This window comes from Pinus tabuliformis, chromosome 5_2 (genome assembly GCF_031772625.1).
Source record: "Pinus tabuliformis cultivar Carrire ecotype Pingquan chromosome 5_2, CPIR1, whole genome shotgun sequence".
Lineage (NCBI taxonomy): Eukaryota > Viridiplantae > Streptophyta > Pinopsida > Pinales > Pinaceae > Pinus > Pinus tabuliformis.
Window position 1 is genome coordinate 716,569,956 of NC_142306.1, and position 20,263 is coordinate 716,590,218.

General features: G+C 39.0%; 1 protein-coding gene and 1 pseudogene across 2 annotated transcripts; one reads left to right on the forward strand and one right to left on the reverse strand.

The window, feature by feature from the left end:
* The window catches only part of LOC149161191 (peptide deformylase 1B, chloroplastic/mitochondrial pseudogene), a 152,569-nt pseudogene that overhangs the window by 14,210 nt on the left and 118,096 nt on the right, over nucleotides 1-20,263 (reverse strand).
* On the forward strand, nucleotides 10,812-13,209 carry LOC149161192 (protein LURP-one-related 10-like). Of its 2 annotated transcripts, none has more exons than XM_089435491.1 (3): nucleotides 10,812-11,140; nucleotides 12,603-12,812; nucleotides 12,894-13,209. In XM_089435491.1, the coding sequence occupies exons 1-3, from the start codon at nucleotides 10,862-10,864 to the stop codon at nucleotides 13,029-13,031; spliced, it is 627 nt and encodes a 208-aa protein (XP_089291617.1). In that variant the 5' UTR covers nucleotides 10,812-10,861; the 3' UTR covers nucleotides 13,032-13,209. The 2 variants fall into 2 exon arrangements, with proteins under 2 accessions (XP_089291617.1, XP_089291618.1); XM_089435492.1 differs by having other exon boundaries at nucleotides 12,603-12,713.

Sequence of the window (20,263 nt, forward strand, 5' to 3'; positions counted from 1 at the left end):
AATTATTCATTGCCAATTCATCACTCGTTAATGTACTATGAATTATTATGTAAAACATGAAATTTATTATTTAAATTATTATTAAATCAAATCAAAAAAACATTCTTTAAATTGTTTTTTCACGAGATTTAATTAAAAAATACTAATTTCATTTTCAATTATTTTTTTTTTCTCGGCAAAGCTAGCTAATATATTATATTATATACAGGTAAACATTACATTCAAAAAGACAAGCTGTCCAGGGCTAACTGTGGCACCTTGGGTAGTTGTACCTGACTCAGAATTCGCCCTCGCAAGGGCAGCACTTCCAGTTTATACCAAAACACATGACACAGAGATGTTCCCAGGTAGTAACAAAACGGCCCGCGCAGGGGCATCCAACAAAAACACGCATAACAGACTTTGCCAGGCCTACTTCCCATACTATAGTAAACATGAACATGAACAAGAACTGAAAGGATACAAACATAGATATTTAGCATAATCCAAAAACCAGCCAAGACCCCGAACCTATACCAGACCTGAGAGAGAGAAATGTATGCCAGAGAGTGCCTCTGGGAATTAATCTTCAGGTTTTTCCTCAATAATTCTGCTCCAGCCTTGGCCTTCTGGGATGCCTGCCCACATTGCCATAGGATCCTGCGCGGGGGCCGGTTTCTCTTGCTCTTGAGGTCGGGTAGGGGCTTGCTGAAGCTCCTTCTCTGAATTACCCTCTACATTTGATGGCTGCACCACTAGGCGTTTCTCCCTATTGCCCTCTGGAAGTACCTCAGCGGAGACCGGTTGCGTTCCTTCTTCATTCTCCTCAGGAACTTTTGTAAAAAGAACTGAGATGTGTGCGTTAATGCCAACATTATCCCGCGAGCTGCCCAGGGTAAAAATGACTGAACCGAACGCTGGAAGCATGGGCGCTCCATCATTGGAGCTGTCGGCCTCCAAAAACTGGCTGGCTGGAATTGGTGTGGCTCCCGCCCTTCTGTAGCAATAGCAGCAGCAGCAGTGATGGTGGACATCCGCTGCAGGGGGACGTGAAGACTCACCACGCCCAGTACCTCTTCTACACGGCATTCTTTCACGCAGTCGCACCATGGTTTCAACGACGCCCTCAGCTTGTTCCAGAGCAGTGCTTGAGGGCCTGTTGTTACTGCGTTCACTCCCAATTGAGTGTTGTCCCCAAATTGACTCGAGGCAGAGCTCAACTGTACATAAACAAAGCCCAGGATAAACAAGCAGGGAGAAAACCTCGTCCGAATGAATGTCTTCGCTCTCAGCATCAATGGCGCAACACTTTCCCTCAGAGATCTGAGTAGCTTGCTCGGCACTCTGAGCCCATAACAGCAACATTCCATCCCTCTTAAGCCAGCTGACATTCCCTTGGATTTTGCCCGCATTGAATGCTCTCTGCAGGCTCGCCATCGTTCCCAGCGTCCTCATTAAGGATTCCGCTATGCTTCTCCCGTCTTAACGTCTCGGCGGCGAGGGGCATTAAAATCCTTTGTCCATCACGTGGCGGCACATGCTGGGCATGTGGCTCCCCATATCCTGGCTCGATGACACCCGCATCCGGGGAGACAGCTTCTCCTTGGATCAGGCTTTCACATTCCTGGAGCTGTTGCCTGTTAGGAATGATATTCGTGCTTCCGAATAGAAGGGGGAGATCAGTCTCGACCCCAATGTTGGCTAGGAGGTCGGCTATTTTGTTGCCTTCTCTTTTAGTGTGTATAAAGGAGATAGCTCTAGTGTTGCTTAGCTTTTGTGCTATGTCATTTAGCCTTGCTTCTAGTCTCCAACTGGGTGCTACTTTCCTCGCTTGCGAGCCATTCTGTATACGGGTGGCCATGTTGATAAGAATCTGGGAGTCGCCTTCTACAATCAGGGGTTGAAGATTGAGATTCCAAGCTTGCAGAAGGCCCTGCCAAAGCCCTTCCAACTCTGCTGAGTTATTGGTATCCCACCCCATGTTCCCAAAATATATTTGCATAGGAGTGCCTTCATGGTCCCTCAGTATGCCACCAAATCCAGCTGCTCCTGGATTGCCTTTGGAAGCCCCATCGAAATTCAGCTTATATGAGTTTTTAGGGGGGGCTTTCCAATGGCAGATGTCCTTGATGTTGCTATTAGGTGTGCTATTCTTGAGCGTTTCTTGAGGTAACTGCAGCTGCCAATTGTCTAGAATGTTATGTTCATTATCTGTGGATGGGAGATCTTCCTTAGTCCATACTTGAAGCGCCATCGTCTCTTGTATGTTCCTGTGTATCCTGCTCCAGGTTTCTTCAGTAGGAGATCGTTTGTTTTTTAATATGCGTTGATTTCTTTCCTTCCAGACATTCCATAGGACGATCCCCGGGATGATACTCCATAAATGGTTGAGGATCTTGCTTTTGTAGGGATGCTTTGGCCATTGTCTTATGGAGTTGATGATGTCGTTTTCCCCTCTGCATCTTTTTTGGCATCTGAAACTGACCTTATCCCAAAGTTGATTGGCTAGAGGACAGGTATCCAAGAGGTGTTGGAGAGTTTCTTCACTTTGAAAGCAGTTATGACAAATCGAGGGGCCATGAAAGTTTCGCTTTCTAAGCTTATCCCATGTGAGTATTTTTTTATGTCCTACCAGCCAGAGAAAGTAGGAGATTTTTGGCCAGGGTCCGAGCTCCCATATTTTGCTCCACAAAGGGTCTGGAGGTGTGGGGAAGTTGCATATCACCTTGTAGGCTTCTGAGGTAGTGTAGGATCCCTTGGGTTGGTATCCCCATCTGAGGATATCCCCACCGTTATCCTGCCTTATACTTCTTTTCCTTAGCTCGATCCTCAGCTCTTCTTCCTTCCGAGCATCTGTGCTGTTGAGAATTTGGTTGCTCTGTTTCCATTTTCTAAAACCATACTCCATCTCCGGCGACCAGAATTGGTGAACTTTTTCCTGCTGCTGCTCCTGCCTATCTGGTATCAAAGAAGGGTGAAGAACATTTTTGAGTTTGGGCATTTGGTTCCAGGCATCAGTCCAAAATCTTGCAGTGCGTCCATTCCTGATTTCCCAGAAGCTGTGCTTTTGAATTAACTGATAGTGCTGTTTGGCGGCATTCCATATTAGAGATCCCTTTTCGGTAGGAATGAATCTGATGAGTTCTTCTTGAGGTCTATTCCCGGCATATTTGGCTGTCCAGATTTTGACCCAGGGCTTATCTGGGTTAGTGATCCATTGCCACCAGATCTTGGCATTCATAATAGAATTGCTGTACTCAGGGTCCCTTAGCCCAATGCCCCCCTTGTCTTTGGGCATGCATACATTGGTCCATTTAACCAGGGCCCATTTGCGATTGGTGGCTGAGCTGCTCCATAGAAAATTACGCTGAAGGTTTCTTATGCTTTTTAGAACCCACTTTGGCGCGGCTAGAATAGAGAACAAGTACAGAGGCATTGCCTGCAGGACCGATTTGATGAGAACAACTCGACTGGCTAAGTTAAGAGATCTATATGTCCAGAGGTTGAGACGGTTATCAAGTTTCTCAAGAAGGGAGCGCCATGCAGGTTGCTTAATGGCTGATGCCGTGAGGGGTGCGCCCAGGTATTTGGAGGGAAGGGAAGCAGAGGGGAAGCCCAAGATGCGAGTTACAGCAGATTTGACCGAAGGTGGAGTATGAAAGAAGAAAACCTGCGATTTAGAGCAGTTGATATGCGTGCCAGAGGCTTCCGAAAAATCCTGGAGGAGGGATTTAAGACGGAGGGCTTCTTGAACAGAGGGATAACCAAAAAGCATAGTGTCGTCAACGAACTGCTGATGAGAGGTGGCTGAGGAGTTGTGCACGGAGATGCCTTTGATCTGATGAGAATGGAGGGCCTGTTTAATGTGACGACCTAACCCTTCAGCCATAAGAACAAAGAGAAAGGGGGATAGGGGATCCCCTTGCCGGATACCCCTGGAGGGTTTGAAGGGGCGGGAGGGAATGCCATTCACAAGGATTGAAAAATGAGTGGAAGTTATTAGGCTCATGATCCATCGGACCCAAGAGGAGCAGAAACCAAAAGCTTTTAGCATATGATGTATATAATTCCAACTTAGTTTGTCAAATGCCTTGGAAAGATCTAATTTGAGAAGCATACCTGCTTGCTTTGAGTGCTTGAGGGAGTGAATGATCTCGTGAGTGAGTAGAATACCATCCATTATTTGTCGTCCTTCCACATACCCTGACTATTCCGGAGAGATGAGCCTGGGAAGGAGGGGTTTGAGTCGATTTGCTATGACTTTGTAAATGACGTTACATAAGGCAATTGGCCTGAATTTATCAGGGGTGATGGAGTCCTCCTCTTTGGGGATGAGAGTGATGAATGTGGAGTTGAGAGAGGGAAGAAGCCAGCGCGTAGCCCTGGATTCTTCAACTATCTGTGAGACTTCCTCCTTTATCATATCCCAGAAAGAGTGAAAGAATGTGGTAGTAAATCCATCTGGGCCAGGGGCTTTACCTTCTTTGAGCTGCGTCATTGCCTCATCCACTTCCTGGGGAAGAATAGGGCGCATTAGGAGTTCATTGTGTTCCTCCGTAATGAGCTTTGGAACATTGCTGGTAATTTTGCTAATGGCCTGTCGCCGGTCTTCTCTTTGCTCTTGATGGACCTGTTGAAAGTGATTGAGGAGCACCTCTTTAATTTCCTCATGTGTCTCTACTTTTGCCCCCGTTTGGTCTTGGATGAAGGGTATATGTTATGCATTCTTCACTGAACTGTATTTCTGTGGAAGAATTTGGTATCACGTTCCCCCTCCTTCAACCATCTGACTCTTGACTTTTGCCTCCAGTAGATTTCTTCCTGCTTTCTTCTATCCTCCAGCTGGCTATGGATGAGTCGCTCCTGCTCCAGAGTGGCTTCCGTGTGCCCCTCCGAGATAATCTTTTGGTGGAGAACCTCCAGATCCTGAGTTAACTCTTGCTGCGCCTCGAAGATATTTCCAAAGGTTTCCCTGTTCCATCTTTTTAGGTGACTTTTGAGAAATCTTAACTTCTGCTGGAATTGATACATTTTTGCTCCTTCTGGGGGAATGAACGAGGCCCAGGTGGTCTTGACAAAGTCCTTGAAAGTGGGATGCGTAAGCCAGAATCCTTCAAAGCGGAAGGGTCTTTTGATTAAGTTACCTGGTCTTTGCCACTGTAGAGCTATTGGCCAGTGATCCGATCCTGTGTGAGCAAGAATGGCTGCTGAGATGTCTCCTCCTAAGTGGACCGCGTTGTCTGAGAGGAGGAAGCGATCCAGTTTGGAGGCGATTTGATGTTTGCCAGCCCTGCGATTACTCCAAGTGAAGGTGCCATTACAAAACGGCATATCTATGAGAGATGTCGATTGGATGAATTCCTTGAAGCGATTGACTTCAGGTTCCATTCTACTCCTCCCTCCTAGCTTCTCTTCAGTTTTAGTAATCATGTTGAAGTCCCCAGCAACGATCCAAAGTGGGTGCCTTCTGTTGTTACTTAGAGCTTCAATCGTGTCAAGGAGCGCTACCTTACTTCCGGTGTCTTGTGGGAAGTAAACATTTGATAGGTTGCCGTGAATATTGGTGCCCAAAATGTGAAAGGTCGCCTGTATAAGGTAGTGTGCTGCATGAAAATCTGAGAGGGATACCGCTTGGGTATTCCATGCTATTGCTAGCCCTCCTGAAGCTCCAGAGGCGTCTACTGCAACCGACCGACATCCTGGCCAGGCTTTTGAAAGAATGCTGCCTAGCGTAGTACTATTACACTTAGTTTCCTGGAGAAAGCACATTTGTGGCTTTTCCTTTTTTATCATGTTTTTTAACATCCTGAGTTTTCCGGGGCTGTTTAGCCCTCTTATATTCCAAGACACCAGCTTCATGATTAACCATTGACAGAGGGCTTGTAGTACTTTGTCAACTTTGCATATCTGCCTGAGTCTACCAGGATTTTCCCAATCTCTATTGTTCTTTGCAGATCTGTCTTTCTTCCTCTCTTTTTTGTGTCCTTTGGGCGCAGATTTCCATCCCATTGGCTTCCTGGTTGTATCCCGAGTTGGTGCTGATGATAGGCTCGTGAGATGATCACTTCGAGCTTATTAAGTTGGTGCTCTGGAATTGAATCGTATGCTTTCTTTTTGCAAGCAAGTTCTAATTCCAGGATGTCTAAGCCATTCAGATCTATGCTTTCTGGCTCTTCTTCCATTATTTGCACTTGATTGCTGTCTTCAATGCTGGTCTCTGGATTCTGGGGGAGGTCTGGTTTTTCGTCAACTTCCATTTCCATGAGGATCTCTGCAGTATCTTTCTGATCTCTTTTAAGAATGGTAGGGATGATGATGGGGGGCGGAGATTTGGGAGGGGATTTAGATGGAGGGGGAGGTGAAGAGGAAGATGGGTGATCAGGGTTGGCATCAACATTGGTAGGGAGTTCATCTGAGGATTGTCCAAGAATATCAAAGCTGTTCTTGGTTACTGGGCCATGGGATTTGTTGGGCTGGGGTTTGTACCCATTTTGGGGTTTTTTGTGAGAGCGCTTCCTGCTAGAGACTTTAGTAAAGCCGTCCTGGGCAGGGGTATCAGAAGAGTCAGGGATGCTGATTTGGACATTTTGAGGGAAATCCCTAAAGAGATGTCCTAGGGCATGACATTTTCTACACCGAAATGGAACATGTTCATAGTCGAGAGGCTGGATCCATTCTTCATCTCGATGGGCGAGAGTTACCGACTCTGGAAGAGCTTCATTGAGGCGAATGAAAACACATATTCGAGCGTAGGAGATGTACTTACGAGATTTGGTTTCTTCTGCCGCTCTGATATACTCTCCCACCCCATTTCCGATCCCTCTGAGTATGTCCTCATCCCAGTATTCGTCCGGGAGAGAGTATAATCTGATCCAAACTGGCGCCCACGTCAGATCTTCCTTGTCTGGGTTAAATCTGGGGATCCATTCCCGCAGGTATAATCCAGCTGAATTAAAAAAGTAGGGCCCTTCTACTAGTATTCTGTATTTGTCCTCCAGGCAGAAAAAGATTGTTGTGAAGAAGCCTTTCGGCCCTAGCTGCAGAGTGACATCTCCTTTAGGTTTCCATTTCGCCGCTATCCAACCATATAGGGCTTTCTCAGTAGGCCAGAACCCTATGAACTTCCCAATGAGGGCATGATCTCGCATATACTCTATTCTTCTGTCAATCTTGTCTCCCGGCAGCTCTATTCGTGGCCGCTCCTTGGCCACTGGTCTGCACGTTGTTGAGGAAATTTTCGGACCTTCTTCAGGCTTTTCTGTTCCTTCTTGTGGACCGCTGTCTCCTTCTTTCCGTCTTCCATTTTCCTTATTATCATTTTGGGGTTTTTTCCCCCTGTTCAAGATATCTTTGTCCACTGAACCAAAAATGACGTTTTGCGCAGGAACTTGCTGCGACGGGGAGGGCTCTGACGCCCCCCCCAGAGGTTGTGCCATAGCGTAGCCTTAATGCTCTGCAGCTCTGAAACGCTGCAGAGGCTTTCTCACCCCCTGAGATGGTCTTGCCTGGTGTACTGTCGGCGCCGTTGATGGGTCGCTCAGAACCCTAGCAGAGCGTCGATCCTCTTTGCCGCGTAGATCTCAATTTCATTTTCAATTATTAAGAAAAAAAAAATATTTAAAATAGGTGAGCCATCTTCCAATATTACTTAAATTTAGTAAGCATGTTTTTCAAATTAATCACATCAGTATTATTTGGGTGATGTTTCCAACCAGCTAATGTGGTTCATCCTCAAGTCAGAAGTAATATGGAAATTATTTAATAAAAAATTATTTCTTTTAAATCTGATGCAATAAGAGCGGGTATTTAAAAAACACAGGTGCAAACGAGTTGATATTTTTTAAAAAACACATGCAGATGAGGTTCCTCTGATTTGTACTTAATAGTTTCTTGGACATCATTATACTCAGCAAACAAGGTTCTCCTATTTTGAGGTTTTCTTACTTTGTACTTAATAAAGTTTTCCTGTTTTGAGGTTCTCTTACTTTGCACTGAATAGTTTCTTTGACATTATTGTGCTCCATAGTTTCTTTGAGCTATTTTATGGTCATTATTTAGACATAAATATAATTATCTTATTTTATTTTATGAACTCTCTCGTGCTTAAACATAAATATAATTATCTTATTTTATTGTTGAATTGAGGTTTCTGTAATCCATATTAAGTTTATGAGAGATTTTTCAAGATATTTCATTTGTCCACCTGTTTCGAAACAATGAGTGTGGTTCATAGTCAGAACAAGTTGAAAGAACAGATCATGCTTTGCATGTTAAATAGATAGAGAAAAACCTCCAACGGCTATATTCCTTGACCAGGTAACGAATATATTGACAACGACTAGATTTGACTGGTTAGTTAGGACAGGATTAGGAGTATATCAATTAAATAAGTTACCCTGGTTAGTTAAATTCTTATTAAAGTAAATAGACCCTTTTTATCCACTTACAATTATAAATATATATTAAAAAATAAATTATAACACAAAATTAATAAAAATAATAGTTAGTTATCAAAGCTATTATATCTAACTATTAGAGTAATTAATATTTAGTTATAAAATTATTAAAAATATAAAATATTAGAGTAATATATAAATAGCTAGATATATTTTTATTAAAATAAAAGTTAAAGAGACTGTTTCATACACTAATAAAATTAATTATAAACTAAATTAATTTTAAATTAATAGCTATTTATAAAAGTTAAATATATAAATATTAGAGTGATTTAAGGGTATGATAATAGAATAATTTAAATTATAATTATGATATTATAAATATATATCTAAATAAATTAAAAAATAAATGAATATAAATTAATGCTAAGTTATCAAGATATTATATTAGAGTAGTTAGTTATAAAAGTTATAAATATTAGAGTAATATATAAATAGTAAGTTATAATTTTATTAAAATGTAAGTTAAAGGGACTTATATAATAAAATAAATTAAAAATAAAATAAACTTAATTCAAAAGTTATTTATAAAAGTTAAATAAATATATAAATATTAGAGTAATTTAAGGGTTAGAAAGAATAGTTTAATATTTAAAATTAATGGTTTATTTAAGTGTTAAAATTATCATAGATTAGTTTCAAGATTAGTTTCTTTATGTTATTAGCCTAAATAAGTGCTATTACAATACCTCCAACAAAATCAACCTCAAAGAACAAAGGACACAAGAAACATGAAACCAAGGGAAAATTTTCTTAAAAGACAACAAGAAAAAACAATAAATAGGGAGGGGAAGGCAGGAAGACAACGCCTAGGAGGAGAGGGTTGGGACCTAGCAACTATTGATCTTCCAGCCATCCTCTCTATTGAGATTGTTCGGCCTTTTTTCAATCTCAAGCGCTTCCCTAAATTTCCGGAGATGGAACTGGGACACTCTAGCAATCACACTAGCCTCATCGATGCAGACATGATGATTGGTCTTCTACTTTAGCAAAGCATGTGGAGAAGACCAATCATCATGTCTGCATCGAGGAGGCTAATGTGATTGCTAGAGTGTCCCAGTTCCATCACCAGAAATTTAGAGAAGCACTTGAGATTGAAAAAAGGCCGAACAATCTCAATAGAGAGGATGGCTGGAAGATCAGTTCCATCACTAGAAATTTAGGGAAGTGCTTGAGATTGAAAAAGGCTGAACAATCTCAATAGAGAGGATGGCTGGAAGATCAGTAGTTGCTGGTCCCAGCCCTCTCCTCCTAAGCATTGTCTTCGTGCCTTCCCCTCCCTATTTATTGTTTTTTCTTGTTGTCTTTTAAGAAATTTTTCCCCTGGTTTCATGTTTCTTGTCGCCTTTGTTCTTTGAGGTTGATTTTGTTAAAGGTATTGTAATAACACTTATTTAGGCTATAAAAAAACTAATCTTGAAATATTAAAATATTCTTTCTAACCTTTAAATTACTATAATATTTATATATTTATTTAACTTTTATAAACAACTTTTGAATTAAGATTACTTTATTATATAATTCCCTTTAACTTACATTTTAATAAAATTATAACTTACTATTTATATATTACTCTAATATTTATAACTTTTATAACTAACTACTCTAATATAATATCTTGATAATTTACTATTAATTTATATTAATTTATTTAGCTATATATTTATAATATCATAATTATAATTTAAATTACTCTATTATCATACTCTTAAATCACTCTAATATTTATATATTTAGCTTTTATAAATAACTATTAATTTAAAATTTTATTAGTGTATGAAACAGTCCCTTTGACTTTTATTTTAATAAAAATATATCTAGCTATTTATATATTACTTTAATATTTTATATTTTTAATAATTTTATAATTAACTATTAATTACTCTAATAGTTAGGTATAATAGCTTTGATAACTAACTATTATTTTTATTAATTTTGTGTTATAATTTATTTTTTAATATATATTTATAATTGTAAGTGGGTAAAAAGGGTCCATTTACTTTAATAAGAATTTAACTAACCAGGGTAACTTATTTAATTAATATACTCCTAATCCTGTCCTAACTAACCAGTCAAATTTAGCCGTTGTCAATATAGCGGTTACCTGGTTCAGGAATATAGCCGTTGGAAGTTCTACTCTATCTATTTAACATGCAAAATATGCTATGTACTTTCAACTTGTCTTGACTATGAACCACACTAATTAGTTCAAAACTCTTGTGATTTACACCAAAAAATCTCTCATTATTTTATTTTATCTAATCAAAAATTTTTGATTTACATTATAGTTATTAATTAAACATAAATATAATTATCTTATTTTATCTTATAATCAAAAAAAACAATCATAACTCGATCTGCACGTGGAAAGAATACTATTTAGATTACACTCACTTCCCTGAATACTCCTCCCCAAGAAAGTCAAAATGAATACGCAACAGTCTTTCTTACCCTTCCAATTCCAACCTCAGAATTTTGCAGGGCCAAACAGCCGAACTGTAGCCGTGATCGGCCATCAGTTCTGTGCTCCTTACCCAATTTCATTAACGATACAGAAGAGGGCCATTAGCTTCAGCGGCGGCGATTTCAATATCTTGGACAGCAATGGAAACCTGTTTCTCGCTGTCGATGGCAGGGCATTCAGCCTCAGAGACACACGGATTCTGAGAGACCAACATGGGAATCTCCTCACCATGAGAAGGAAGGTAACCCCACAATAATACTGATGCATTTTGTCATCACTTCTTGAATTTTTTTCAAAGAAAATTGTCCGTCACAATAATTGTGGGAACTTCACGGAATTTGAACCTGTGACTTAATTTTCTAGGTGTGATATAATTTTCGCGAGACTTCACAGGATTTGAACTTGTGACTTCGAATTCTAAGTGTGACCTAATTTTCCGAGTCGAAAACATGTCCTGGGCTTGTAGGGACTTCACGGAATTCGAACCTGTGACTTAATTTTATAGGTGTAACATAATTTTCGTGGGGCTCCACATAATTTGAATTTGTGACCTAACTTTCTAAGTGGAAAACATATTTTGGCCCTCATGGTTGAAACTTTAAAAGGCACAGAAATGGAGATGGGTTTTGATTGAAATTTTTATAGACATGGAAATGGTTTGATTGAAATTTTTATAGACATGGAAATGGTTTGATTGAAATTTTAAAGATGCTGAAATGGAAATGGATTATGATTCTACAGATTATTAGAACATTTAATATAATCTTTCTGAACACCATAATCAAATTACGTGTTTAAATACCACGTTTACCTGTCAGAAGTTTCAGATTCGACCACTACCTTAACCTGAACTATGCCTCCCAGAGCAGTAAAAACATTGTACTGCAATTGAACCTTGCTGATCCAGAAAATGCCTCCCAGAACAGTAAAAAGATGGTACCTTAATTGAACTTCCTGGTGTATCTCGAAAAGCATTTTTACATAATGTACATTAAAAATACTCTTTTTAATGTAATATGGATTATAGAAGCTTGAATTGAAATTTGGAAATTTTTAAATCTAAAAAATAAAATCATATAAATTCACAAAAACTCGCTTTAATTTTGTTAGATTCCAGTTGAAAAATTAGACAAACTAAATTTACAATAACTTAAACTTACTCACCAATAGATTATTTGGAAAATTAGACAAACTAAATTTACAAATAATTTCGATTTTCTCAGTAATAAATTTTACTTGAAAAATTAATTTTTTTTTTTCAAAGAGAAATCCTCATATGGCCGAAGCCTACAGATATTTACAATCGATATGGCGGAAGCCAGCAGAATATGACCTAAGCCAAGCAAGGGGCAGAGAGTGCCGCCGCAGGATTGCCCCAGCAGTCTTGTCATGCACCTCGCGTGCTTGAAAAATTATACAAACCAAATTTACAAACACATTCCATTTGAAAAATTATACCAACTAAATTCACAAACACAATTACCTTTCAATAACTTCATCTCATTGCTGCAATGTTATTGTTATCATGATTATTATTATCATAGCATATGTTTGAGTCTGATTGTTGTTTTCTCTTAATGATTTATCTCATGGCAGTTGCTGAGCCTTCACAACACATGGGAAGCATATAACATGATTATTATTATCATAGCATATGTTTGAGTATGATTGTTGTTTTGTCTTAATGATTTATCTCATTGCAGTTGAGCCTTCACAACGCATGGGAAGCATACCGAGGCGAGGGAACCAGGCCAGAAAATCTGATTTTCACTGCACGGAGGTCCACTCTGTTTCAGTGGAGGACGTCTCTGAAGGTATATTTGGGCAATAATGCTCACCCTGATTTTAAGGTCAAGGGAAGCTTCTTTGAACGGTCTTGTACAATTTATGAGGGAACAACCGTTATTGCCGAGGTATAATACCCTGTTTTGTCTGGTTCACATATACGAAAACACAGACATAAAACATAATTCTCATGAATAACTTGTGTGCAGATGAAGCGTAAATACACGGTTTCACAAGTTTTAAAGGGGAGGGATACGTTTACAGTCACTGTTTACCCGGGGGTCGATTATGCCTTCATTGTGGCTCTTGTGGTAATTCTCACTGAAATCAACAAAGCAAGTGAGTAACTGTTCACATGCCCTGCGATCTCTCAATTGCTGTCCTGCACCCAAGTGGTGAAACATTGAAATATTCAAAATTGTAAAAACATGTAAGGTTTAGATACTTGTAAGAATAATTTTATTTTATTTATTATCAGGCAGACTCATCATTTTTATTGAAGGAAAATCAAAGAGTTTGGAATAATTTGATGATGCTTAGATACTTCATTTCTGGGTTTTGGGTGGTTAATGTGTTTCCTTACTAGACCAAAACAAGCTCTTAACCAATCAAAAGCAATTCCACTCTATAATATATTGTGTTAAATAATTTTATTTTACTAAGATATTGCATTAAATTAATTGAATATTGAAATATTTGTCTAGTTAATAAAACATAGAATTCTTGGCATCCCATTTAACAACTCTATATTTTCTTTTAAGCCTAAAGCCACTTGCCATTGGTTTTTTTTATAAATGTTTTTTAAGCCACTTAATGTTTTTTTTTATTTGTTAATTTTTTATGAAAATGTAAAATATAAAATATGATTAGACATAGAATTAAATAGATTGCTTTTGTTTTATGCATTTATTTGTAGGGGAGAGATATCTATTGTTGTGAAGTAGATGTTATGACACATATGCAGTCAATATTTAAACAAAAATAAATAATATTAAGTGCAAATATATTTCAAATTATGTTCAAAATTTGCCCTAATGTTGATTAGGACCACAATTGTTCATAAATAGTCTTTTAAATATTAAGAGTGCAAAACATATTGTCTCAACTACAAAACAAATAAATCTATAAATTGTCCCAAAATGGTCTAATATCCTAGTTCAAGGTACACATCACTCCAACCCCCACTTAACTGAATTGGAACTAAGTGTCCCAATGCACATTCATACCTTCAAAGTTCATGGAAGTTAACCATAATTGTTGGGTTATTCAACAATTCATCCCACTGAGTTCAATAAATGACACACAACCCATTAAGTTATTCATTAAACAAATCAAAGCACATGGATCAACCATAACAAGAAGATGCAAGACAAAGGAAGTTGGAAGATCGTAGAGAAAAGAAAGAAAGCTACAACACCAATCTCGCCAAGAAAGACGAGGAGCCATACAAGTAAAAATTAAGAAGATTGTAGGTCCGATAGACCAATTTGGTCTCTGTGGACATTAACCATCATCATCATCATCATTAATTTTAATTTTTAATGTGTTTAAAAAAAAAAAAAAAAAAAACAACAAACAAACAAACAAATTTCCAACCATTAGATTATATCCAAATCAATCTAGAACACACATTCAAATTTGAGAGATTGCAATCCATGTCAATCATTTTTACCAATCAAATTCAATATAGTAAACAACTTTAAAAGAAGTTCAACCCTTGCTGAATTTTCATTTTAAACATTCAGACTATTCATCAGCCCTGAAGATAGTGCACAATATATTCGGGTTATTTATTTCGGTATTTACATAGTTTAATTAGGTTATTTATCACAATATATTCGGGTTATTTATTTCAGTATTTACATAGTTTAATTAGGTTATTTATCATAGTATTTATTTGAGTTTTTCGTATTGGTTGATTTTTGTTCATAGAGAGTGTGCACAATATATTCAGGTTATTTATTTCGGTATTTACATTGTTTAATTAAGTTGTTTATCATAGTATTTATTTCAGTTTTTCATACTGGTTCATTTTTGTTCATACTGATTGAATCTTACCAGTATTTATTTTAGTTTTCCATACTGATTGATCTTTATTCAAGTCATTTACTCTTACTGTTCTTATTGTTCTTTTTTTTTCCAAAATAACTTAAATAGTATAAACTCATGCACAAAACATCACAGGAAACCATGAAATCCACACAAAACATTTATCCTTTTAGATTGGAACGGTTAAGTTACAATAAGTTAGACCAATTTCACAAAGCAATATATTTTGTTTATGAATTCAATATATTTGCTAAAGATTCTACAATTTCGTAGAACGTGGACCAACAGTAACATAGTTGATAGAGGTGTAGTAATCACAATGTTCATGATTTGTAAAGACAATCCTTTCAAGTTTCAAAGCTTAAAAGAAAAAATTCAGAGTAGATTGACAAGAACCTAATCGTCTAGTACAATAATGGGTTATTAATGATAAAACAAATTAATGACTCTATGAAAAGAATACAATGATTTGACAATTGATGGTGAATAACTATGAAAGTTTAATTCGTCATTCTGACCATATCATCATTCATTTGCAGAGATGCATTGAAGACAATGTTTCATAAAATGAAGTTTAACTTCATATATCATTAATGAAAGCCAACAAGTATATGAGATCGGCTATTAGATCGTGGTGGTTGCTGAAATTTGGACATTTTTTTTTTTATTTTCCTCCCAACAGTGAACAATAAAAATTCATGGGGTAAATTTAACAAAGAAAAAACATAAATAGATAGAGTTTATATAAGGCAAACCATGATATAATGGTCCAAGCCATGGCATATTATTGCAAGTTTAGACCAACATCTCAATCAAGCATGGTGTTGATTCTCTTACCTTTCATATTACAAATCTCTTTAATGATTCTTACCTTTCTTGTTACATATCTATTTAATGATGTGGGGTGTTTAAGTTTTCCATCTTCTTGAAGCCACATAGTATTCATATTATTTATAAGTCAATTAACTTATAAAACTATTATGATTGGGCACACTTTTGCAAAATTTCATGTTACTGTTCTTAGCATGTTTCTATCAAAGTAATATGAAATAACTATAGAGTTAGAGGTAAAGTGTTGGTATGGGGCCCCCTCGGTCAATTTTGGGGTTAAAAACCCAAGTTGATGTAAATTTTAGTAAAAATATGTGAAGTCTCTGCAATTTGTGGACGCGGAGCGCGTAGATAGTTAAAAGTAAAAAGGGGTTTGAGCCCCTTATCTATATAAAGTTGAGTCGGTTTGGAAGATCCACCCATGGTCCGTGGACCATGGGATTATATAAATAGGTGTGTCTTAGAGAGTCTAAGGTATGTCTAGAGGAAGTAATGAATAATGGGTCAATAGAAGATAGCGCAGAAGTGAATCTTAGAGGAAGGAAAGTCTTTGCAACTGAGTGTGCAGATGCCTAGGGTAATGTCCGTAGCTGAGTGTGTGGACCCCTGCAGCTAAGTGCACAGGGCAATTTGGAGTCTGTAACCTCATATTGAAGATCAATAAAGAAGACTGTTGGAGAAATTCATATGTTTTATCTGTTTAATTCTGTTATTTATGTTTACAATATATGTTGTGATGAAATAATGTCTTTATGAAATAATGATGTATTGGTGCGCGACTCTATTGGTCAAGTATTATTAACTGAACGCAATACATGTTAAGCATTTACGTGAAGATTATAATATATTATGTTATGTTTATTGAATACTTAAGAGCATCTGGGAAAATTCTGATCTAAGGCTAATGTGTGGTGCACGTAAGTAGCTGATTCCTCTGTTAAGGGTCCACAAAAGCCAATCGTAGACCTTCGCAGAGGTCTAGAGGTTGTTTGAAGGAAGTTATAGACTCAAGCCCTAAGGGCTTGTAGATCTGTGCGAAGACAGATCTAGGGCATAAAAGGACATCACATCGATTTCTAGATGCGAAAACTTGGTTCTAACATCCCCCCATACTGCTTCGGGTGAGACTTCAGTCCGCGCTACGCGGGTTGATGCCAAAAGGGCCAGTAGTGTAGGGTTTTGTTTGGCATAATTAATTTTGAACCTGAGTCGAGACCCACTAATCCAACAAATGGTTCCATTACCAGGACCGGGATCTGCATAAAGAGATGTGTGATGTTGCATCACTGGAATCCAACCAAGAAGGAAATTGAGAAGTGGTTGGATAGGAAGATTCACGAATTTGCGGTGCAAGAGAATAGGAATCCACGCCTGTCAAAGGAGCAGTGGTTGGACATATATTTGTATACAAAAATACATGAAATTTTCTTCTGCACCTTCCTGATCGAACTATACGAGTGGATAGCTAAGTTGGCAGACGACCAAGGAAGGTGGAGGCTTGACGGTCCAATAGTGTGGACTCTAGAGCTAGTGTGAAGGTTGGAAGCCTCTGACGACAAGATCGCGCGCGTTGTTGACCACTGGCTCGATCGAATTATAGGAGGATTTGTTACAGAGTTTGCGGTTGATACCTCAGTCAGCTACAGCGAAGCAGAGCGACGCTTCTTCAAGGGGTTGCGAGGTAAGAGATCTTTGAATACCTGGATTAAGATGCTCTTGTGTGAAAAATGGGTTATGTCATTGCCTTGATGTTCGGATCTATGCGAAGTGGACGGATCTTCAGAAATCAAGAGAAAGCAAGCCCTGAATATAGCCCATTGATTGGACCTCCCTCGAGTGACGACGAGGGAATGACACAAGCCTCACCGCAGAGTGCGATACAGTTGATAAGACAAGGTTTTCCGCGGATACATCATCCATCCACTCCACCTCCACCTTCACCTCCACAACATACACCCTCGCCCACACCACCACCACCACCACCATCGTTTAACATGTCGAACTCAATAAAGTTGCTGATTTTCAAGGGTATAGGGAGCGAAGATACAGATCAGTTCTGGTTCGTCACGAATGTTGTATGGACCGCGCAGCAGATCACTGATGACAACATAAAGAAGGCGCACTTAGTTACTGCTCTGCAGGATCGCGCACTGACGTGGTATATTAAGTATTGTACTGATCATCCTTTAGCAACACTAGCAGATACTAAGGATGTTTTAAATAAGGTGTTTTGTAAACCTAAGTCTGACTCGCAGTCAATCATTGGATTTAAGGAAATCACGATGAGGGCTAGTGAGATGCCCTAGGAGTTAGACCAAAGGCTGAAATGTGTGATCTGCAAAGCTAATATGAAACTTACAAATGGACAGCACTGTGAGTGGTTTATAGCCTCACTTTTGCCCCACCTGAGGATTGTTTTGTCACATCAGAAGATAGGAACTCAGGCAAAAGACCTATAAATCACGATGAGATTTCACGAGACACCTATTCAGGACGTGACTTTGGGAGTCCAACAGATTCACTTACAGTTGCAGAACCTCTGCTTAGAACTACAAAGCTTGAAAAAAGAGGAGGCTAGACCAAAGGTGCGTGAGGAAGTCTGGTGCCTCAAGTGTAAGAGCCAGGGCCATGATAAAGACCATTGCCCTGTCTTTGCAAATTATATTGGGGGGGGACTAATTCCCTTGAAGCAGGAAGCCTCCGCAGGACCAAGTGCGGGGCCCACGCTATGGTGTGTTATTTGTTAGGTGGTTGGAAAACATGTAACAGATAATTGTCATTTGTTGCAAAAGTTTGTTCAAATGACACAATAATTATTTTGTTATTTCTGCAAATTGGTGGGCCACGATCAGTGCCACTGTCGTAGCTACAAATTGATGATGGAAAGAATGCCTACCTATCGAATGCAAACAGAAACTCGGCCTCTGGATCAGGGCATTGGGGGAATGCGTGGAGGATATCAAGGGTGAGGACGAGGCCGAGGAGGAGGAGGACCTGGTAGAGGTCGCGTTCAAGTTATTTTCTATAATTGTGGGACACCAGGGCACTACGCGCGAGAGTGTTAGAATCAGACACGCTCGTCATGTCAATATTGTACTCAGTTTGATCACACTATCGAAGAATGCCCTGTGCTGATAGCTAAGATGCAGGAGAAGAAGGCGCAACCTCAACACCCTACGCAGAACTTACAAATGATGAGATTTGAGCCCTGTAAGGAAGATCTAAATGTAAATATCATGCTAAGAAGCGGAGTAAAAATAGGGGATGATAAGGGGAAACAACCTGAAGAAGACATATGGGTTCGCAAGGCCCTAGAAAAGGAAGCAGGTTTTGATCTGGCGCACGTGAAGGAAACATTTATGGAAGCCAAGAAAAGCTTCGTTGAGGCATCTACTTCAAGAAGTCAGAACAAAGCAACAAAGACTAACACACCTACATAGGTTGATCCCTCTGTACTTACCACATTCCTGGAAACTTGCATGAAACTTATGCACGATAGCAAGGTCGTGAAGGGTTTGCAGGAGTTGATAAACAAGTGCACTGGTAAAGAAAACACTCTTAATGGACACCTCGTAGTATGAAAAATCGGCAAACATAAGGAAAGAACAAGGTGTGAGATGAGGCTCACTGCACAGATAGGAGATTATGAGATGGACCGAGTTATTTTGGATCTAGGGTCTTACACGAACGTGCTTCCTCAACAAACATGGGAGAGGATGGGGAGACTTGCGCTGCAGTGGTCTTCGATCCAGCTTAGAATGGAAAACCAATAGAAGATCATCCCCATGGGACGGTTACATGGAGTAACAGTAGATATCGAAGGTGCGAGCGCATTGGCTGATTTTGAAGTAATAGAGATCGTTGATGATAGTAATCCATATCTCAAACTCCTCAGAATCGATTGGGCCATTGATATGAATAGAGTCATCAACTTGAAGAAGAGGACAATGTCGTTTGAAAGGAAATCGCTTCGGGTAGTAGTATGATTGGACCCTACAGAGGGATCGCGCTATACTGAACCAGTCCGTGACTATGCAGAGAGTGATGATGACTTGGATCAGATATACAAAATAATGGCACGATACCAAGACTGGATTAATCCAACAACTGATGGAAGGATTTCATGGGACCGGGAAAGTTCCTGTACCTCAAATTCAGATGAAGAACTGGAGCATTGGCAGAATAGGCTGCATGAAGTATCTACGTTGCGCTGCAACATGATGACTAAATCATTGTGTTGTGTGTCATCGGAGGTAAGAAATTTACCCTATGATGGTTTAACTGACGTAGATAAGTTTTTGGATGCTTTTGAATGAGAATTCCCTGAGGATCATTGCTTCTAAGCACTGGATTTGGCGTTGCGCACTACGCCTGCATGATGGTGGGGTACACACAAGGACAACTTTGATGAATGGCGAGATTACAGGAGGATGATGAGGTTGCGATTTGGTCGTCCTAAAGTTCGAATAACTGAAAAGTACGATGGGAGAAATGATCCACGCGATCATTTAGCAAAGTGGACTAAAGTTTATGGCACGAAGCCACAGCCAGAGTGGGTGCACTTATTTTGTCATACTTTGGATATAATCCCTATGAATTGGTACCTGGAAATGGAGCTTCGTCATGGCACCGCGGAATGGGATATATTAAGGGAAGGATTCTTAATGACCTTCAGTTTTGAATATGGGTTCGAAAGCAT